Genomic DNA, 20,219 nt, shown 5'->3' with positions numbered 1-20,219 from the left:
AAACACAGAAAGAGGAAAATGATCAAAAGAGATTTCATGAACAAGTAAATAACAACTATATTTTTATTTTATAAAAAATATAAATATTAATAAATATTTAAATAAAAATTTTTTGAATTTTTTCAATTTGAAACTTTTTGTGATTTTTTGGAATTTTTTTTTTGAAATCTAAATTTCTTTATGAAACTATTTTTAAAATTATTATTTTAAATTAATTATATATCTTTTAAAAAAAAGTTAAATCTCAGCCCTCTCGAACTCCATCCCTAAATCTAAACTTTACATTAGTTAACTCGAATGTATGAGCTTCTTTTACTCTTTAATGAAATGTATTTGGTTATTTTGATAATTGTGTTTTATATTTGTGATAAAAACTTGGGTAATTCTCTTAAATACTTTTTTTAAGTTTTTGTCACAAAAATAATCCTAAAAAAAGATCAAAATAGTCTTTTTTTTATTTTGAAAATTTTAATATTAATTTGTATTTTTAAAAATTTGAAACCATATCTCCAAAACCCAACACCTTAACTTTAAACCTTAAATGTAGATTACTTAATCCTATGGTAAAATACATATTTTGGTCGTTTTTATCCTTTAATAAAATTTATTTTGGTAATTTTCTTAATTAATGGTTATTTTTTTGACAAAAACTTAAAAATAGTTACATGGAACTTCTCTAAAAACTTTGCAGGGGTTATTATAGAATATTTTTGCAATATCTTAAGTAGTAATAAATTTAATATAAAATAAAAGGATAACATCAAAAGAAAAAAAAAGCGAAACGATGTAGTTTTGGTTGGCCGATTCATCAAGCCAGACCATATGTGTGTGTGAGTCTAGAAACAAAACCCGAAGCTCAAGCAAAACAAAACATTGGCTTTCCGGAAATCTGAGATCTTACTGTAGCAGCTGAAGAAGGAACACTCAGAGAGGATGAGCGACGGAGACGATGCCGCTAGACGCCGTACCGCTGCAGTGGCCGATTACCGGAAAAAGCTCCTCCAACATAAGGAGCTCGAGTCCCGAGTTCGAACAGGTTCGATTCCGTCTACTCCTTCCTATTCGAATTCGCCCAGATTCAATCGCATCCTTCTATCAAATCAGTACTTTCGTAAGAAAAGGGTTCGATTGAGTTGAATCTAGGGTTTCTTTTTGTCTCAGTTTGGGGGCATCGGATTTAATTGAAATTTGTTTGCTTTAAGCTATATCGATTCTAGGGTTTGGTATTTTCTCTGCTCTATGAACGATGATTAACAACAAAGTGTGGGGTTTGTGGTCTCTTGCAGCTAGGGAGAACCTGAGAGGATCTAAAAAGGAATTCAACAAAACTGAAGATGATCTCAAGTCTCTTCAAAGTGTTGGCCAGATCATCGGAGAAGTTCTTCGACCTCTCGATAATGAAAGATGTAACCTTTCTTTCCTTTTTTTTGCTTCTGTAAGACTATTGCTCATTGAATGTTTTTTTTTTTTTTTATTCTAGTGATTGTCAAAGCGAGCAGCGGTCCTCGGTATGTGGTAGGCTGCCGTAGCAAAGTGGATAAGGAGAAGCTGACCTCAGGAACTCGAGTTGTTCTTGATATGACCACACTCACAATTATGAGAGCCCTTCCCCGAGAAGTAAGTTCCTTTTTTATTCTACATGTGTTGGTCTTATTGACAATAATGTGGCTTTCGTTTTTTTATTGTAGGTCGATCCCGTTGTGTATAACATGCTGCACGAAGACCCTGGCAACATTAGCTACTCTGCTGTGGGAGGATTAGGTGATCAGATCAGAGAACTCAGGGAATCTATTGAGCTTCCTCTCATGAATCCTGAACTTTTCCTCCGTGTAGGAATCAAACCACCCAAGGTAGATAACTATTTGTGTATAATTCTTCCTTAAACCTTTCTTTCTTTGGCTCCAGACATTTCATCTGATTAAATAATTAAATGCAGGGAGTCCTTCTGTATGGACCTCCAGGTACTGGGAAAACTCTGCTAGCTAGGGCTATTGCTAGCAACATAGATGCCAACTTCTTGAAGGTTTAATTTTCTGCATTGCTGATTTTGGATGGAAGACTCAGGTTATGGCATAAGGTTTAATCTAATTTGTTTCCTCTTGTTAGGTTGTGTCGAGTGCAATCATAGACAAATACATTGGAGAAAGTGCTAGGCTGATTCGGGAGATGTTTAACTATGCCCGTGAACACCAGGTAAGTCTTGTTTGAAGTGTGTGTACATATGCATCTTCCTCTTTCCTTTTGCCTTCTATAAGCTTTCTATCACGCTCCTGACTTTATTAAATACTTCTGTTTTTTCGTATGGTTAGCCTTGTATCATTTTCATGGATGAAATCGATGCAATCGGTGGGCGTCGTTTTAGCGAGGGAACCAGTGCTGATCGTGAAATTCAAAGAACACTTATGGAGTTGCTCAATCAGCTTGATGGGTTTGACAACCTCGGAAAGGTACTGGTCTCTGTTTCTGAAAGTTATATATGCATAAGATTGGGTTGTGAAGTTATATTTCTGTCTCAAACCATTTCTTATACACTGAAAGCCATCATCAATGCTATTAAATGTCTGCGAGTGTTAAGGAATGTGTTTAAACTTGGTTTGGATATATGTATTAGGTGAAAATGATAATGGCAACGAACAGACCTGATGTGCTTGATCCTGCGCTTCTCCGTCCTGGTAGATTAGATAGAAAGATTGAGATCCCTTTGCCAAATGAGCAATCAAGAATGGATATCCTCAAGATCCATGCAGCTGGTATCGCCAAACATGGTGAAATTGAGTACGAGGCTATTGTCAAACTTGCAGAGGTTAGTTTTTCTTTTTCCATCTTTCATTAGTGAATGCTGCTTTAGATAATTGAGTTTTTCACCTAATCCTTTATTTGGTTCAATAAAGGGCTTCAATGGTGCTGATCTGCGTAACATATGCACGGAGGCTGGAATGTTTGCAATCCGAGCAGAGCGGGACTATGTGATCCAGGAAGATTTCATGAAGGTATATATTATTTGTATTTACATGGGAGGTTTGTGTAACTTACTGGAATCTGGGTTTGTGATTTGGAAACGAACCAATTTTTGTGCAGGCGGTGAGAAAGCTGAGCGAAGCCAAGAAACTTGAGTCGAGTTCACACTACAATGCAGATTTCGGAAAAGAGTGAGAGGAGAGGGAATACAGTCTTGTCGTCTGAGCTAGGGATAAAGAAAGGACACTGCAATAGCAGTTTCGTATTACTGTTTGTTCTTTTGACTTTGGAAATGTGAAACTTTGTTTTACTTTGTTGTTTTGAGGAGCAAAGATTGTGGAGTGTGTGCTTTTACTACCTTTTAGTACTTTAAACGCTTCAATCATTTGCCTCTTTTCTCATTAGTTCTGTGGCCTAAGTAGGTGCCTCTTATCGTTGCATTTGTCATTAGTAAACACACCAATTGGTCAAATACCAAAAAAAATAGAGTTAGAAACTTGAAAACAGATGGTATTGTTTTCTTTTATGATGGGGTGGGTGGGCATGGATTGAAATATTGAATACTACCATAATTTTCGGTATTTGAGATTTGCTTCGAATTTTATGGATATATCTAATTTTTTTGATTTGATTTGTTTCGGAAAAATACGAATATTTGGTTTTTTCGGAAATTTGAAAAATTTACAGATATTTTTGGATATCTCATCCACTTTGTTTGATAAAATAAATTTAGAAAAAAACATGCAAGTTTGTTTTCAAAACAATATCTTTTACATTATACAAAATATAAAATATAAAATATACAATATAAAATAAAGATTAGTGACACTATGTTTCATTAACTTTAAAATTATTTTTTATAAAACATAGAATTTTAGAAAATTATAGTTTTTATAAAGATTTTATATTTCTTTCTTAATTTGATAATTTTATAAATAAAGTTAATACAATTATATGTTAAAATAATAATCACATAAAATTAAAACATTTAAAATTCTATATTTAATTGTACATATACATATGTTTCTATAAATGTCGGAGCAGATATGATATCCGACTCTAAATTTTTTAGCATTTGTAATTTGCTTCGTTTTTAACGGATATTGATTTTTGATATTTGCTTTTTCGGATCGAATCGAAACGAATAACGAATATAATCAAAATTAACGGATAAAATGTCCAGTCCTACATATTAATCTTTACGTTGTCCAATATTTGACTGATTGAAGAAGTGAAATGCAAAAATATAATAGTGTTTTGGTATAAACAATAGGAACATCTGTTGGCACATACTAAACAGTAGGGATGTTAATTTTAGGGCTAGGGTCTAAGAACAAATATTGGAATGGACCACATGAAGTCAAAAAATTCTAAAAACTTCTTCTTTTTTCAATTAATTTGCATTTTCTTTTAAAATAAAAAATGTAGAGGAATGACAATTATCCTTATAAAGGATAAAAAAATTACCAACCCAACCATTTAAAATTCGACCCAGATAACATCATCTGGATCCGGGTCGGTTCTTCTCTCAAATCCCTAATTTTTAGTTTTTCCTCTTTTTCAAAACCATTGATGGTTCAGTTTCTTCCAAATTTTTCATCTCAACATTTTTTTAATCTCGATTCTCTTCCTCAATCTGCATCTTCTTCATCAACAATCATCATTTTCTTAATCAATGATCTATTTTTCTTTCTCTTTTCTTCACCACTGATGTTTCTCTCATCCTGAATTGAAATTAAAAAAAATCGTTAGATTTTGGGTTCTATCATTCTTATCTCAAATCTATCAACCATAATCATTTTTGATCAAATCGATCAACTCACCATCCTCTTCAATTAGTTTCTACCATTTTAAACTGAATCTCATCATCAATGTATGATATTCATGACAATGAAGAACACAAAGTATTACTGGTACAACTAGAGTATGCATAACTAGTATAACTGGCACAACTCGAATGCTTATAATTAGTATAAAAGATATAACTATAACATATATAATTAGTATAACTGGTACAATTAGAACGTGAATAACCAATACAACCTTGCAACTTTATTAAAACAACTTATAAGCATATCTATTTTCTGCTAAATCTATGTTGGATTAATGATCATCTGAGATTATGTGATGTGATCAATTGTCTTGTTATCTTCGAATGCAATCTTCTTCGATTAACTTATAATATTATACTTAATATTTGAGACTTGTTGGATTTTTCAGAATTGCTGGAATTTTTCTATAGTATTTGATGTAAATGGTTATTTGTTTTACTAGTTATACTTTTTTTTTTACAAAATCATCTTTATTCCCTAAGCCGAAGAACACAATAGCAAAGCCAAAAACATGTTACAGTAGAAGAAGATTTAGAAGATTATACTGAAAATATAACTTAGAATTCATCATGAATTCAAAAAGATGCATAATCATTCATGTTTTGTGTTTGGACTACGATAATTATAGTCCAACTGGTTTAACTACCGAAAAGAAGGCAACTGCCGAGCTGGACATAAAAATAGTTGTACTAGTTGTCTTGAGAGTCTAAAAAAGTTGGAGTTGAAGTTGACAAAGAAAATGGACGACGGATTTGCATTTATGTTTTGAAACCGGGTGGAACTTTAGGAGGTAAAATCTTGTTAATGTTGCCTGATTTCAAACACGAGGTAAATGTTGTTGGTTTTGTGTTGCCATATCGGTTGAGGAATCAGCTAAGGAGGATGGTGAGGGCGAGAAAGAGCCTGAGAAGGAGGCTGATGAGGTGGCTAACAATGAGGGCGAGGAAGGTGAGAAGGAGGGCGAGGAAGAGGCTGAGAAGGATGGTGAGAAAGAGGCTGAGGAAGAGGCTGAGAAGGATGGTAAGAAAGAGCACGAGGAAGAGGCAAAAGACTCACCATCTACACTTGAAGTGATGGCAGAAGCTGTGGAGTAACTCGAGAAAGAAGCTGCTGAAAAGGTTGCTACTGAGTTAACTGCTGTTGAAAAGGCAGCTACTGATGAGGAAAATATTGGCGACGAAGAAGCGGTTGGAGATGAGAAGGAGACATATGCGTTTACGAGCCCCAATAGGTCTCATAAACCTTCTTGTCTACTCAAGTATCATTTCGTGTCAAAGTGAGCTATTTTGAATAGCTTTTGAAAACTTATATTTTTTTCAAGTTAATGCTTTCTTAAAACTTATGTTCCTACGACTTATGTTCTTTTGGATGTTAAAACCTATGTTCCTCTGGATGATAAAACATATGTTCCTTAGGATGTTTAACTTGTTTCATTTGGATGTTAAAAATGTGTTGAGTTTAAAAGTACATGTATTTAGGTATAACTAATACGATAGTTTAAACTACAAAAAAATATTTAGGAATGGAACAAATAGTACAACTACCTGATTTAATATTCAACAATAATGTTTAAAAAATGATACAAGTTTAAAACGTGATGCATAATACAAAATGAAATAACATAGTTATACTAGTATTCAAGTTGTACCGGTTTGAACATAGTTGTACTAGTTTTTGAATTGTACTGGTTTGTACATAGTTGTACTTTGGTAGTGAAATTGAAAAAACTAGTTTTACCACATAAAATTTAAACTTACTTTATTTGTACCACTTCTTTATGTGTACATGTCTTTGCCCCAATAAAATGAAATCATCAATTTTGTTAAAATACATTTCATGTATGTTTTCCAAAAATTATGTGGACAATGAAATTAACACACCTTAAAAGTATATGGTAGAACATGCAGACATATGTGATTATGTTATAACTGCTAAAAAGAAAACTTCAGAAATTAAAAGGAGCCTATTTAAACACTTACCAATTTGGCCAGCTGATTGTTTTTTTTTCAAATGCAATACCCAATGTAATATTTAAATTTCAGAATATGAATAATTGTCCTAGTTATACCAGTATTACTAATTTGGTAAATAGAACATAGTTAGACCAGTTATACCAGTATCACATGTATTGGTTGATATATAGTTATACCAGTTATACTAGTTCTACCATCCAAGATATAACATGGCCTTTTATTATCCAAGACCAGCGGAAAGTAACTCCGTTGAAACTTGGTCAAAGTTATTCAAATCTTTACTTTTTTGCATATTCTATCAACCAAGTGAGAATAAGTAATCTCCTCATATATTTCTTTTATCACTAAAGTAGAAATATGCCTGTCTTTCCGATTCCATGGAACTTCATTACCCACATTTGAATAATCCCCCCAAGCTCAAAATATATCACCACACTCCAGGGGCGGACGGACATTTTTTGACTACGGGGGCACGTGCCCCCTACTACTTAGAAAAAAAATTGTATATGATAATAATATATAGTTATGCATATATAAACTTGCAGGAGAAGTAAGAAATCTAGAACACACTTATTATATGTCCATAAATCTAATCTAGCCTATAAAAAAATTTAAGTTTAGTGTTACAAAGCCCAATCTAAAACTAAAGAAAGTTAATAATGAAAGTTTATAATTTTAACCTAGTACGCGACACTAACGTTTTTGATGTCTTCTTTCTTTTAGTTTTTACCAACTAGATTTTTTTTTCTAATAACAAAAGAATAACGCAGGCAAATAAAAATAGTATTCAACAGAGAAGCTAAAAGGTAAAACTCAATGAAAATTTTGATTTATGTGACTTAATAGGAAATCGTGAGAGCATAAAAATTATAGTATTCTGCTAATTTTTTTATTTTTTTCCCAGACAAGATTTCAATGGAAAAATATTTTAAGCCTCCGAGGATCATTTGCCTTCTCCTAAAAAACAAGACTTTGAAACTGATTTGGAGAATTTACCTAGTGATCGTGGAGATAGGAAAAGGATAATTGAATATCCTTTAAATCAAAGAGACGAGGTAAGACGCAAATATCTTATGAGAGGTCCTTGTCAACCTTGTGGTCATGAATTTCCTAAAACATTGTTTCAAGGGTTGACGTCGATTGGCCCCCTAGACTATATAAACCCACAATCTTTCCCCCCAGACTTTTTGTCTCATCAATTATCCCCGTAAACAAATAAATTAATCAATTTTCCACAATTTTAAACAGATTAACCAAAATCGTGTTTAGTGATTCAAATCGCGATTCAATCCCTCTTGGTTTGATCTCTATAGTGATCAGTTAGAATACAATGTGAAAAAGGATAAAGCATTTTGTTTGTTCTGCTACTTATTTAGAGATTACGCTGAAAACAAATGTGGAAGTGATGCATTTGTGATCAAAGGATTTGATGACTAGAACAAGACAGAGATATTACGTGACCATGTAGGAGCAGTGAATAGTTTTCACAATAGTGCGTTGAAAATGGTTGATTATCTGATGAAACCAGGACAATCAATTGTCCATGCTTTTTATAAGCATAATGACGAGGTTAAAAATGAATACAAGATCAGATTGAATGCTTCAATTGATGCGTGTAGGTATTTGTTAAGACAAGGACTCTCGTTTGGAGGTCATGATGAATAGGTGGATTCAGTTAACAAGGGAAACTTTTTGAAGCTTGTGAAATATACTGCAGAGCAAAATGAGCTTGTAAGTAAAGTTGTGTTAGAGAATGTCCCCAGAAACAACCAGATGGTCTCCCATAAAATTCAGACAGATATATTTCATTGCTTTGCGGAAGAAGTTATTGAATCTATAATCAAAGAAGTTGGTCATGATGTATTTTGTTTGTTGGTGGATGAATCCGCAGATGTGTCTGATAAAGAGCAAATGGCAATGTTTTTTCGCTTTGTTGATACACATGGGATAGTTAAAGAAAGGTTTCTTGGTTTGGCTCATGTGAAAGAAACATCTTTTTTTATCCCTGAAGAGTGCTGTTGATTCTTTGTTTGTGAAACATGGATTGAGTATGAAGAAGTTAAAAAGACAAAATTACGATGGAGCGAGTAATATGAAGAGAGAATTCAATGGGTTGAGAGCTCTAATTCTTGGAGAATGCAGTTCTGCATATTATGTTTATTGTTTTGCTCATCAACTCCAGCTAGTTGTCGTTGCAGTTGCTCAGAAGCATTTTGAAGTTGAAGATTTCTTTGATAAGATTGATGTCTTGTTAAAGGTGGTTGGTGATTCTTGTAAGAGGAAATATATGGTTCGAGAAGACCACCTGAACAAAGTTGAGGAAAAAACTAAGAAAGGGGAAATCAAGACTGGAAAGGGACTAAACCAAGAGGTTTCGTTTCAAAGACCAGGTAAAACTCGTTGGGGTTCTCATTATACGACATTTCTGCGGTTGGTTGATTTGTTAGCTTCTATTATTAAAGTTCTTGAGTATGTTAAAGTCGATGGAAGTGATGGTATCAAAAGACGTCAAGTTAATGGTCTTCTTAAGTACTTCCACACTTTTGATTTTGTTTTTTACTTACAGTTGATTTTGCTTCTTTTTGGGATCACAAATAGCTTGTCAACGGTTCTCCAAAGGAAAGATCAGGACATTTTGAATGCTATGTCACTTGTTAAATCTACCAAGCAACAATTATACAAGATCAGAGATGATGGATGGGAATCTCTGATCAATAAAATTTCTTCCTTTTGTGAGAACTACAAGATTGAGTTCCTTGTTATGGATGATGAATTTGATTCAAGGAATTCAAGAAAAAGAAGCAATATAACCAACTTGCATCATTACAAGGTGTAGTGTTTTTACACTATATTGGAAATGCAGATTAAAGAGTTTAATGACTGTTTTGATGAGGTAAACACAGAATTACTTGGCTACATTGCTTCCTTGAGCCCCACTAATTTATTTCAGGAGTTTGATCAGTTAAAAGTTATGAGATTTTCTGAGTTTTATCCTGAAGATTTGGTCCTATCGAGCAGATTACTCTTGAGCACCAACTAGGTCTCTATATTGACAACATTCGGGAAGATGAAAGATTTTCTAACTTGAAAGATCTTGGAGATCTTGCATGCATGATGGTGAAGACAAATAAACATCTTTCACATCCTCGGGTTTATCGGCTTTTAAAGCTAGTTTTGACTTTACTTGTTGCCACTGCTACAGTTGAAAGATGTTTTTCAGCGATGAAGATTGTGAAGACTAGCTTGCGGAACCGGATAAGTGATCAGTTTTTAATGATTGTGTTGTTTGCTTTGTTGAAAAAAAATTGTTTGAAAAAGTAACAAATGAAGTAGTAGTGAAAAGATTCCAGAATATGGAGTTTCGTAGGATAAATTTGTAAGGTAATTTTTAGTTATGAAACTTTTTTTTATCTAAATGAGTTAGTTATTAAAGTGCTCCCAATTGATAATAGTTCTGGATCCGTCATTGACCACACCTCTATTATTATACATAGTTCATGAAAAAGAATAAAAAATAACATTACCAAATAGTAGTTGTACCATTTATATTGTCGCAGTTTAGTTCTGCAGGATACGTGCAGTAACATTATCTCCTACACTTCGTAGTTTCGGGAAACTCTGCATCATAGCCCTAAGGTTTTGACAGCTAGGTTTAACAGGTGTAACAATAAGACTGAATTGGTTCTCTGAAATGTTTTCTTCGCATAGATCCAAAGGAAGTGAAATCACTTCACCTTCAATACCCAAGTTAATATCTTGGATTTGCTTCGATAGTTTCTCAGCCATCACTTTCTATATGTAAAATCTTGGTAAAAAAAACTCTTTTTTTTTAATTGACCACCAGTTTGGGGCGAGGTACATTTATTAGAGAAATTTTCTAGAAGTTTATTTTCACAAAATAACACTCAATGAGAAAAATGACCAAAATAATTTTTATTAAAAGGTAAAAATATATTTATGTCCTACGTTTAACTAATCTAGACTTACGATTTAAAGTTAAGGGATGATATTTTGAGGATATGGTTTCAAATTAAAAAAAAATAAAATATAAATATTAAAAATTTCAAAATAAAAAGACTTTTTTAGGCATTTTTCTCATTGAGAGCTATTTTTTGTGACGAAGACTTAAAAATCTACTAGAGAGAATTGCCCAATTTATTATCCAATTGTAGCATTCTATGCTTTATACATATTTCATGTTGTGAATAGTTTTTGTGCCATGGGGGTGATTGGAATGAGTTGTAGCTTTATGTTTTTGGCTGTAGAATTTAAGCTGTAGATTTATTTGATGTAGATTATTTTCCTATAGCTTTGTAAAGCACTATCTTTTTGCTCTCGGAATAAAGCTCTTTGCAGCCATATTTTAATTTTGTAGAGATTTTTTTGCTGTGAAATTTTTAAGGAAAAGAAAACTAGATTGGTTGACATATAAGGTTTTAGACTAAATTTTGGCTGTCTAGAGCATCTACAACCGCAACCAATCACCCCCTTATACAATAGAACCTCTATAAATTAATAATGTTGGGAATCTAAAATTTTATTAAATTATAGAGATATTAATTTACAAAAGTTTCTATATTTAGATTTCCTATTTTAAAATATATTTATTCTAAGATAAGAAAAATATTTGATTTAGTGTATAGACATTAATTGCTATTTTTTTTTCAAATTTGACATTTACATTAAATTTATTATATTATTTCATGTGTATAATATATATTGCATAGAACATAAATGTGATTTTATATATAATATTACTAAATATTATCAAAAATATATTAAGTGTTAAGAAAATATAAAGATAATTTCATTGTGAATATAAAATAAACAATATAATATAGGTTCTTACTTATATAAAATATATATACATATAAATTATTAATTTATAATTTTAATGAGACCACATATTTTCATAGATTTTTTTAAAAAAATATTATTATATTATTTTATCGATTTGTGTCAAATTTTGAACCAGCCCACCGACAAAATTTATTAATTTATAGAGAACGAGTATTAATTTATAGAGGCTCTCTTATATGACATATAAATAAATAAAGCCTCCCTTCGAGAAAGAGTCTCTCTTTCCCGTGTTGTAATGAGTATATATATTAAGAAGAAAATAAGAAGGAAAAAAAAATCACAAAAGGTTTCTTAGGGTTTGTTTGATCCAAGCGGAAGAGAATATCCAGAGAGAGAGAGAGAGAAGGCATGGAAGAAACCTTGAGGAGCGCTTCAGCAATCGCTGACCAGCGTCAGAAGATCGAACAGTACAAACTGATCCTATCCTCTGTTCTCTCCTCCAACGATCTTCTCCAAGCCAAACACTTCATCGATCACAGTAAGCGAATTAGTCTCTTCTCAAAGTTTTCTAGAGAGGAAATTGATTTTGTTTGGGTGAACAAAATAATATTGCAGTTCTGTCGGATGATGTGCCGTTGGTAGTATCGAGGCAGCTTTTGCAGTCGTTCGCACAAGAGCTCGGGAGACTGGAAGCAGAGACCCAGAAGGAGATTGCGCTCTTCACACTCACCCAGATTCAGCCCAGAGTTGTCTCCTTCGAGGAACAGGTTTTGATTGTGCTTCTATTGTCTATTTTATATGGAGGCAAGGCAATGTACATTGGTGTTGCTTATACAAATCTCTTCTGGCAGGCACTTGTTATCAGAGAAAAGCTTGCGGCTTTGTATGAATCAGAGCAGGAATGGTCAAGAGCCGCTCAGATGTTGAGTGGCATTGATCTTGACTCTGGAATGAGGTATGGCAGTGAGGGCAGCAAAGTTCTAGTCTTCTTTTTCAGTATTACTTATTTTTGATTTGTGGTATTCTCCATCATTAGGGCTGTTGACGAAAACTTCAAGCTTTCAAAGTGTATCCAAATTGCTCGTTTGTATCTCGAGGTTTGTCTTAACTGTTTCCAATTACATATGCACAATAGATTTTGTCTCCCTTTTATGAGCATGTAGATCGCATGTCTATATTTATGAGATGGATTCGCACATGCGAGTAATGGATTGTCGCTAATTGGTTTCCTTTTGTGTTGGTACTTCTGTAGAGGTTACACAAGTTAGATCTTATTGAAACTTTACTAATCTTTGTGTTGAGAGCATTACTCACATCACTTCAATAGTAAATTGAGGCTACATTAGTTTATTTTTAACTTTCTCTAATAAATACTTTTGTGTGTTTGAATGTCTGCAGGATGATGATGCTGTAAATGCAGAGACTTATATAAATAAAGCTTCTTTCTTAGTGAACAGCAGCCAGAATGAAGTTTTAAATTTGCAGTACAAGGTTGGACCGCCTTTAACTAAGAATTTAAGTGTTGAGTGACTAAGGAGTTTTTGATTTTGAGTTTTAACATATTATTACATATACAGGTCTGCCATGCTAGAATTCTGGACATGAAAAGAAAGTTCTTAGACGCTGCACTTCGTTATTACAGCATATCTCAGATTGAAAAACGCCAAATAGGGGATGAGTAAGTGAATCGGTTTCTCTCCTTGCATTTTCAAATTTCTCATGTTTTGGTTCTCTCTATCTCTCCCATAATTTTGTAATGTTATAATGTTTCTTACAGAGAGATTGATGAGAATGCACTAGAGCAGGCCCTATCTGCTGCTGTCACATGTACCATACTAGCTGGAGCTGGTCCTCAGCGCTCTCGTGTTCTTGCAACTTTATATAAAGTAACTCCCATGTGGATTATTAATAGAATGCCACTTTGTGCTCCTTACTATTTTATTATTTTCTGACTTTTCTATCTCTTTGTTAACAGGATGAGCGCTGCTCCAAGCTTAAGATCTATCCCATCCTGCAAAAGGTTCTATCCATTGTTTATTCTATACATACATTTACGTGCATTTTGACTATAGTATCGTTTGAGCTGGCATGTTACTTCTATATCAGCATGCAAGATGTTCCTAACAATCTCACCATAGCCTTTAGGAGCTTGGTCGGAACTACATGCTAACTTTAGATTGTTATGTAAATTTCTAGGTGTACCTGGAAAGGATTTTAAGGAAACCAGAGATTGATGCTTTTGCGGAAGAATTAAGGCCACATCAGGTATGGATTGTTATTAAGATTTGGAAGCAATATTTGCACACTAATCTTTATTTGTTAGATTCATAACAAGTTTTCATTTTAATGGTCTTCAACAGAAAGCAACTTTGCCTGACAAATCCACTGTTCTTGACCGTGCCATGATTGAGCATAACCTTCTGAGTGCAAGCAAACTTTACACTAACATAAGGTATAAATATGATGTAGAGGCAGATCTTGTACCGTTTCTTTGTGTTTTTGAGACTTGGTTGGTTTTCTAAACTCAGTTCTCCAAATATTTTGTATTCTAAGGTTTGATGAGTTGGGAACTCTACTGGGAATTGACCCAACCAAGGTAATATTCAATATCAATATGTGAATCCTCTTTTATCCTTTTGTTTGTCCTGTGTTTAATGGCATAAGTTTTCTTCATGAAGGCGGAGAAGATAGCATCTAATATGATTGGCCAAGACAGAATGAGAGGTTCCATCGATCAGGTTAAGCTCTAACACGACAAATACTTGGTTGGTTTATTATGCGAGCCCTGAGAGAGTTCAAAATCAAGAAGGTTCTTACATGAGTTTTGATTCGTTATGTTTTATGTTAATTTCCAGGAAGAGGCTGTGATACATTTTGAAGATGACATTGAGGAACTCCAACAATGGGATCATCAGGTTCGCTCTTTCTCCCTAGCAGCTATGTTTTTTTTTTTTTTTGTGTGGAATAATGACTGAAAAGTGGAAGCTGTGTGCAGATATCTGGATTATGCCAAGCTCTCAACGATATTCTGGATGAGATGGCGAAGAAAGGCCTGCCTGTTCCTGTCTGATTCATTTCATTACAAGCTATGAGGTGTACTTAAATATAAGCCGAAGAGAGAGTCTCATAGCCTAAGCTTTTGCCCTATGCTGTGTTTTTGGAAACGGTTTACATTCGTTTCATATTTGATGACCTAAGCTTTTTTTTTTTGCAAATTCATGTCCATACCTTTAGGTTAATCTGATATTGAGAAAAAGATTGGGCATGGAATGAGGATTTTTAAGAACCATTTGCAGATTTTCATTACATTCAAAAGGGAGTTTAGGGTACATTTTTCCCTTGGAACACATTATTTTTCAAGAGGGAGAGACAAAAATAACAGACACATGAGACTGGCTAAGGGCGGAATCTGTTACAACGGATAAGGTTGGAAAAAAGGTCTAATTAAAATCGGTTGTAACAAGCAAACAATTCAGGTGGGAACTTGAATAATCGTAAAGGACATTAAATTTCAAGGTTCCATGTTGTTTCTGCTGTCAATTTCGGCGTTTTCACTTCCTCCGCCAAATTCACAGACGCACATACCTATTTCAAAACAAGAAGCAAAAGATCCATTAGGCTTTACGAACTAGTCGTTGCTCAAAAGGCACATCCAATGTACAAATGTCATTAGGTAATAATAATAATATACACAGAACAATCTAAAAACTCAAATGGTATATGTATAATTCATATAGACTCTAAAACACCGATTTGATTATCTGAATCGTTCTTAGGTTTTTAGTTTCCCTCTTATCAAATCAATTGTACCACGTTTTGAAGAGGATTTAACTTCCTAAGATTGTCTAGTAGCAGAATATAACCGACATGGTGATGTGAATTGTATCTACACACATGGAATAAGTTGCTTACCTTGAAAGATCCAGTGGATTTGGAGTTCCTTGACCATTCCACACCAAGCAACTTAGTAGACGTTTGATAAGTGGCCTTGACAACATCCTCATCCCCATAGACTCTCTTAGAAACCGCAAAATCCCAAGCATTCTTGGCAAAGTCATAGCAAGGCTCGAATGTAGCAATCTTTCCGCGTGCATAAGTGTACTTAAGCTTACAGTTGTTTGTCCCCACCATGTAATTAGCAGAGACTTTGTTCGCAGGATCAATCAAAAGGCTCCCATCCACAATTGTTCTGTTATCAGCTCTGCTATGAATGTAAGTCAGATTCAACGGCTTCTCGGCAACCCTCACCGTGTTCATGAACTGAAACCTAACATCCTGCACCCACAGAAACCAAATTGATTCTATCTTAAGGTTTAATCATAAGCAATCTACATGGAAATGGAAAGACTTAAAGGAATCTTCTAAGCGGGAAAGGAGCGGTGGTGAGTGTTACTTTCTTAGGGACATTATACTCGACGATGAAGAAACCAGGCTTCTCCACGGCCAGAGAGAGGCCGTTCAAGCTTGGACCAGCGACGAAGGTAGCATCGGTCATGGTGGCGCGTAGCTTAATATCGCCGGCGTTGAAGGCCACTGAGCCTACTCCGGTGCTCTTGCCGCCATCGTACTTGCCTTTGACGGAAGCCTTCATCATCGTCCTCCCTTTGACTCACTGTAGAGGGAGATGTTAGCGGCGAAATGAGGAGACGATAAAAAACACCGTCTTATTCTCCGCTGCGAGTGTATGGTTCGCACGTACAAAATGCTCGCACGTACCGAGGGTTTAAGCCTTGTTTATTTGAATAAATTTTGGTTTATAGTTTTTTTTTTTGTTGAATTTAGTTTTCTGTTTTCTATTTTTTTTTATATTTCAAATTTTAATTTTTAATTTTTAATTTTTAAATTTAGAAATTGTTTTAGATTCCAATTTTTAAATTTTTGAATGGCAATTTTTCCCTTTCAAAACTATTATAATACACTATATTAGTAAAACTTTGTTTATGTTTAAAAAAAAATAGTTATTGTTAGGGACAAATAATCCAGAAAAACAATTTTTATGCTCAGAAGAAGACGTTTTTTTTCCTTCTATTTTCCGGGCAAAATATAAAGTTTCTACTAAAAGAAGATTTTTTCAATATTTTAAAATATGGAATGATCTAACCTAAATTTCAACTACAGTAGAAGCTCTAAAAATTAATATTCCATAAACTATAATCTATATAAATTAATAAATTTTGCAGGTCTCAACTTGAGCAAATTCAAAATTTGACGCAAATCAATAAAATAATAAGATAATATTTTCTTTAAAAAATTCTATGTAAATATATGGTCTCAATCAATTATAAATTAATAATTTATATGTATACATATTTTATATAAGTAAGAATCTATTATTATATTTTTTTATATTTACAATGGAATTATCTTTATATTTCTTAACACTTAATATATTTTTGATGAGATTTAGTAATATTATATTTAAAACCACATTTAAGTTTTAGGCAATATATATTATATACACAAAATAATATAATAAAATTAATATAAATTTCAAATTTCAATAAATAACAATTAATGTCTATACACTAAAATCAAATATGTTTCTTATATTAGAATAAATATATTTTAAAATAAGAAATCTAAATAATATTTTTTTTGTAAATTAATATCTCTATAAATTAATAAAATTTATAAGTCCAACATTATTAATAGAGGTTCTACTATACAATGACATATAAAGATGACTCCTAAAACCTAAGAAAGGGGATTGGCTATTATTCACTTTCGATTATGGAAGAATGCAAGTAAAATTACGGTTTCCCAACCAATTTATTGTATTCATGCTCTATTGATCAATAAAATACTAAAATAGTGGCGCCAGCCTGCACAAATAGTGGCGCCAGCCTGCACATACTCGGAATCTCTGCAGGATTTCACCATGTTTTTTTTTATGAGAAAAAGAGATTAGGCATCTCCTTTTATAATAAAAAAGAAGAAAAAACTTAAATTCAAATATAATTGAACATTGATCTAGCATGATTCTCTTTAAATCCAAAAGGAAATTTGGAGGTCCATGTTAGAAATGTTATTTCTCTCTATTTGCCTTTGAATTTCACGAACATCATCAACTAGTACATCAAGCAAGTGGTTTTTCTTACCCTTACAAACACACAAATTTTAGATCTTATATCACTTGTTTGAGTAATAGTTGACTCTCCATAATTTTCTGTAATGGTGTTAACAATTCTACTCTAAAGAGAAGCCAACACACTGAATTCACATGATAAAAAATTTTTTTGGAGCTAAAGCTTTTGCTATTCTTTGTTCATCCATCTTAACTTCAAGCAATGAATTTGATTTAAAACCATATTTTCTCTGTCTAAAGCAGCGTCTGAACTCATAAATAAAGTGTTCACTGGTCTGGCTAGAGAGGTATTTTAGTGGTGAGTAGGGATGTTAATTAGGGATCCTTTTATAAACGAGCTTAAACGGGTCTCGTGTAATATTATAACCCATTAAAAAGCATGTTTATATAACCATGTTAAAAAGACTTGGTCGGGTTTATCCACTTATGTTCGTCTAGTAAACAGGTTTATACAAAAATAAATGGACAGCCCGTTTAGCCCCTTTTCAGAAGTAACTAACATTGACGTTTCATAACCTTCGTGTAATAACCTAATGTCCTAAAATCCGAATTGAATTCCTTACCGTTCTCCACCTCTGTTTAGAGTTATTCATCTCAGATTTATTTTGATTCTTGTGTTCTACTCCACTGTGTTCTCTCTGCATACGTTCCTCTCTACAATTCTTGTAAGTTACAAGTTGTAAATGAGTTACTTTCACTTTCTTGTTTAATGTATTGGATTTGATTGATTCTCATGGCCTTATTGATTATATGGGTATGTTTGTTTGTTCAAAAGATTAGTGAAATTTTTGTTGTGTACATGAAAGTATCTAAATCATTTTAGATACCCTTCATGAAAAATATAAAATTATAAATTATTATATCAATTAAATATTCAATGCAACTTGATGTTTAGTGTGTACATGAAAGTGTCGAAATCGTTTTTTAATGTACATGTTGTGTATAAAAAATTTTGCTTCGTGAAATTATTCATTTTGTATTATAGAGATTATTGAAAATTCTTGTTGTGTTGATGCTTCTCACATGTCACTAATTTTTGTTGAAATAAAAATTGCTTTGTCGTGTATACACAAATCATTCTGCTCTCGAGTTTATTTGTGGATTATGAAATGATGATAAGTTTTTAATGATCGTTCATATGGTTTTGTTTCATTGTTTTTGCAGAGATGGTCTTTGAATCTGAGCAAACTATAGTGCTTCTTGAGGCCCAATGTGAGTATATGAACATGAATGATGAAGATGTTGAATTTGATATAAATGAGAAATTGACAGAAACAGAAGCAGAAGTTCAAAGTGCAACTGGATCAACACAAGTAAATTCATCAACACAAGCAACGAAACATCCACGTAAGCGACAAAAAAACCCCACTTGTTTGGAAAAGAGATGGCTAAGTGCATTCATTGTTATTCAAAATTAGTGATTAATAGTAACTTTATGGTACAAATCACTTGAAGCGGCACTTAAAGAGTTGTTCTAAGATGCCTAAGATGGTAGATAAGCATGCGTATGATCATATGGTAGATCATGAGATGATTACCGAGACTATCATTTACCATGATTAACCATTTCGATATGTGGAGTATGAGAAGGTCAGAGCTAGAGTTAAATATCTAAATACTAATTGTCAACACATCTATAGACAGACTGCTGCTCTTGATGACTATAAAGATATGAAATAGAAAAGTTGAAAATGTTGTTTATGAAGCATCCAAACAGGTTTTGTATCACCTCTGATTTATGGGTATCTCGTCCTTAAGTTGTGGGTATATCTGCTTAACAGTCCATTACAAATGATAATAGGAGACTAAATAGTAAAATCATATCATTTTTGTGAGGTGAAGTCTCCACATACAAGTGATGAAACCGCTAAGAAGATTTTTGAGTCCTTGAAAGAATGAGGTTTAGAGAAGAAAGTTTATTCGATGAATTTAGACAATGCAACTAACAAGAATAGTATGTTGAAAATTCTCAAGGGCAAGCTTCAGATGATAAGTGGAAGCGATGGAGGTATATTGTGTGATGGTGAGCACATACATGTTAGATGTTATGCTCATATTCTGAACCTAAATGTCAAAAATGGCTTAGGGTTAGCAAATGATATTTTTCATAACATTTAAGAAAATGTTATATATGTGAAAGAATCACCACAAAGAAAAGAAGTATTAACAACATGTGTATAGAGAGTAGGAAATATAAGTAGAGCTGAGTTGTCACTTGATATTCCTACTCGCTGGAATTCTACATACGAGATGCTAGTTAGAGCTCTAAAGTTTAAGAAATCATTTTCTATCTTGTAGTTGTATGATCCAAATTATAAGTCATTGCTTTCAGGGGACGAATGTAACCGTGGAGCAAAAAAATTGTGATTTTTAAAGATTTTCAGTGTTATCACTTACTTTTCAGGTTCAAAATATCACAGTTTTAATGTCTACTTCAGGCAAGTGTAGATGATACAATTGTTATTGAAAAAATATGTTATATGTGATGATGATGATGATGCGATGAAAAAATGTTCAAAGACATGCAAATTAAGTTTGATAAGTACTCAGTGGATTACAGTTTTATCTAGG

The 20,219-nt window shown here is 33.1% G+C and overlaps 4 protein-coding genes across 4 annotated transcripts; 3 read left to right on the top strand and 1 right to left on the bottom strand.

Annotated features, from left to right (window-relative positions):
• Positions 1 to 778: 778 nt before the first annotated feature.
• LOC106396388 (26S proteasome regulatory subunit 10B homolog A) lies at positions 779 to 3,343 on the top strand. Its single transcript, XM_013836762.3, has 10 exons — positions 779 to 1,036; positions 1,287 to 1,406; positions 1,481 to 1,617; positions 1,689 to 1,850; positions 1,937 to 2,023; positions 2,107 to 2,193; positions 2,310 to 2,447; positions 2,612 to 2,803; positions 2,892 to 2,990; positions 3,079 to 3,343. The coding sequence occupies exons 1-10, from the start codon at positions 934 to 936 to the stop codon at positions 3,151 to 3,153; spliced, it is 1,200 nt and encodes a 399-aa protein (XP_013692216.2). The 5' UTR covers positions 779 to 933; the 3' UTR covers positions 3,154 to 3,343.
• Positions 3,344 to 8,351: 5,008 nt separating this feature from the next.
• LOC106392960 (zinc finger MYM-type protein 1-like) lies at positions 8,352 to 11,307 on the top strand. The gene has a single exon (XM_048754097.1). It carries the CDS (start codon positions 8,814 to 8,816, stop codon positions 9,597 to 9,599), a length of 786 nt encoding a protein of 261 aa, XP_048610054.1. The 5' UTR covers positions 8,352 to 8,813; the 3' UTR covers positions 9,600 to 11,307.
• A 533-nt stretch (positions 11,308 to 11,840) lies between these two features.
• LOC106396389 (COP9 signalosome complex subunit 4) lies at positions 11,841 to 14,852 on the top strand. Its single transcript, XM_048754096.1, has 14 exons — positions 11,841 to 12,101; positions 12,179 to 12,330; positions 12,415 to 12,518; positions 12,600 to 12,660; positions 12,962 to 13,054; positions 13,141 to 13,241; positions 13,341 to 13,449; positions 13,539 to 13,583; positions 13,760 to 13,828; positions 13,924 to 14,015; positions 14,117 to 14,159; positions 14,242 to 14,301; positions 14,419 to 14,478; positions 14,559 to 14,852. The coding sequence occupies exons 1-14, from the start codon at positions 11,972 to 11,974 to the stop codon at positions 14,631 to 14,633; spliced, it is 1,194 nt and encodes a 397-aa protein (XP_048610053.1). The 5' UTR covers positions 11,841 to 11,971; the 3' UTR covers positions 14,634 to 14,852.
• Positions 14,834 to 16,266, bottom strand: LOC106396390 (outer envelope pore protein 24B, chloroplastic). Its single transcript, XM_013836765.3, has 3 exons — positions 15,957 to 16,266; positions 15,476 to 15,838; positions 14,834 to 15,148 (listed from the first exon to the last, which is right to left on the bottom strand). Exons 1-3 carry the CDS (start codon positions 16,155 to 16,157, stop codon positions 15,068 to 15,070), a joined length of 645 nt encoding a protein of 214 aa, XP_013692219.2. The 5' UTR covers positions 16,158 to 16,266; the 3' UTR covers positions 14,834 to 15,067.
• Between the last annotated feature and the right edge of the window lie 3,953 nt (positions 16,267 to 20,219).

The sequence above is a fragment of the Brassica napus genome, chromosome C4 (genome assembly GCF_020379485.1).
Source record: "Brassica napus cultivar Da-Ae chromosome C4, Da-Ae, whole genome shotgun sequence".
NCBI lineage: Eukaryota > Viridiplantae > Streptophyta > Magnoliopsida > Brassicales > Brassicaceae > Brassica > Brassica napus.
Note: the sequence above shows the minus strand (reverse complement) of the source record. Positions and strands in the feature narration are given on the sequence as shown.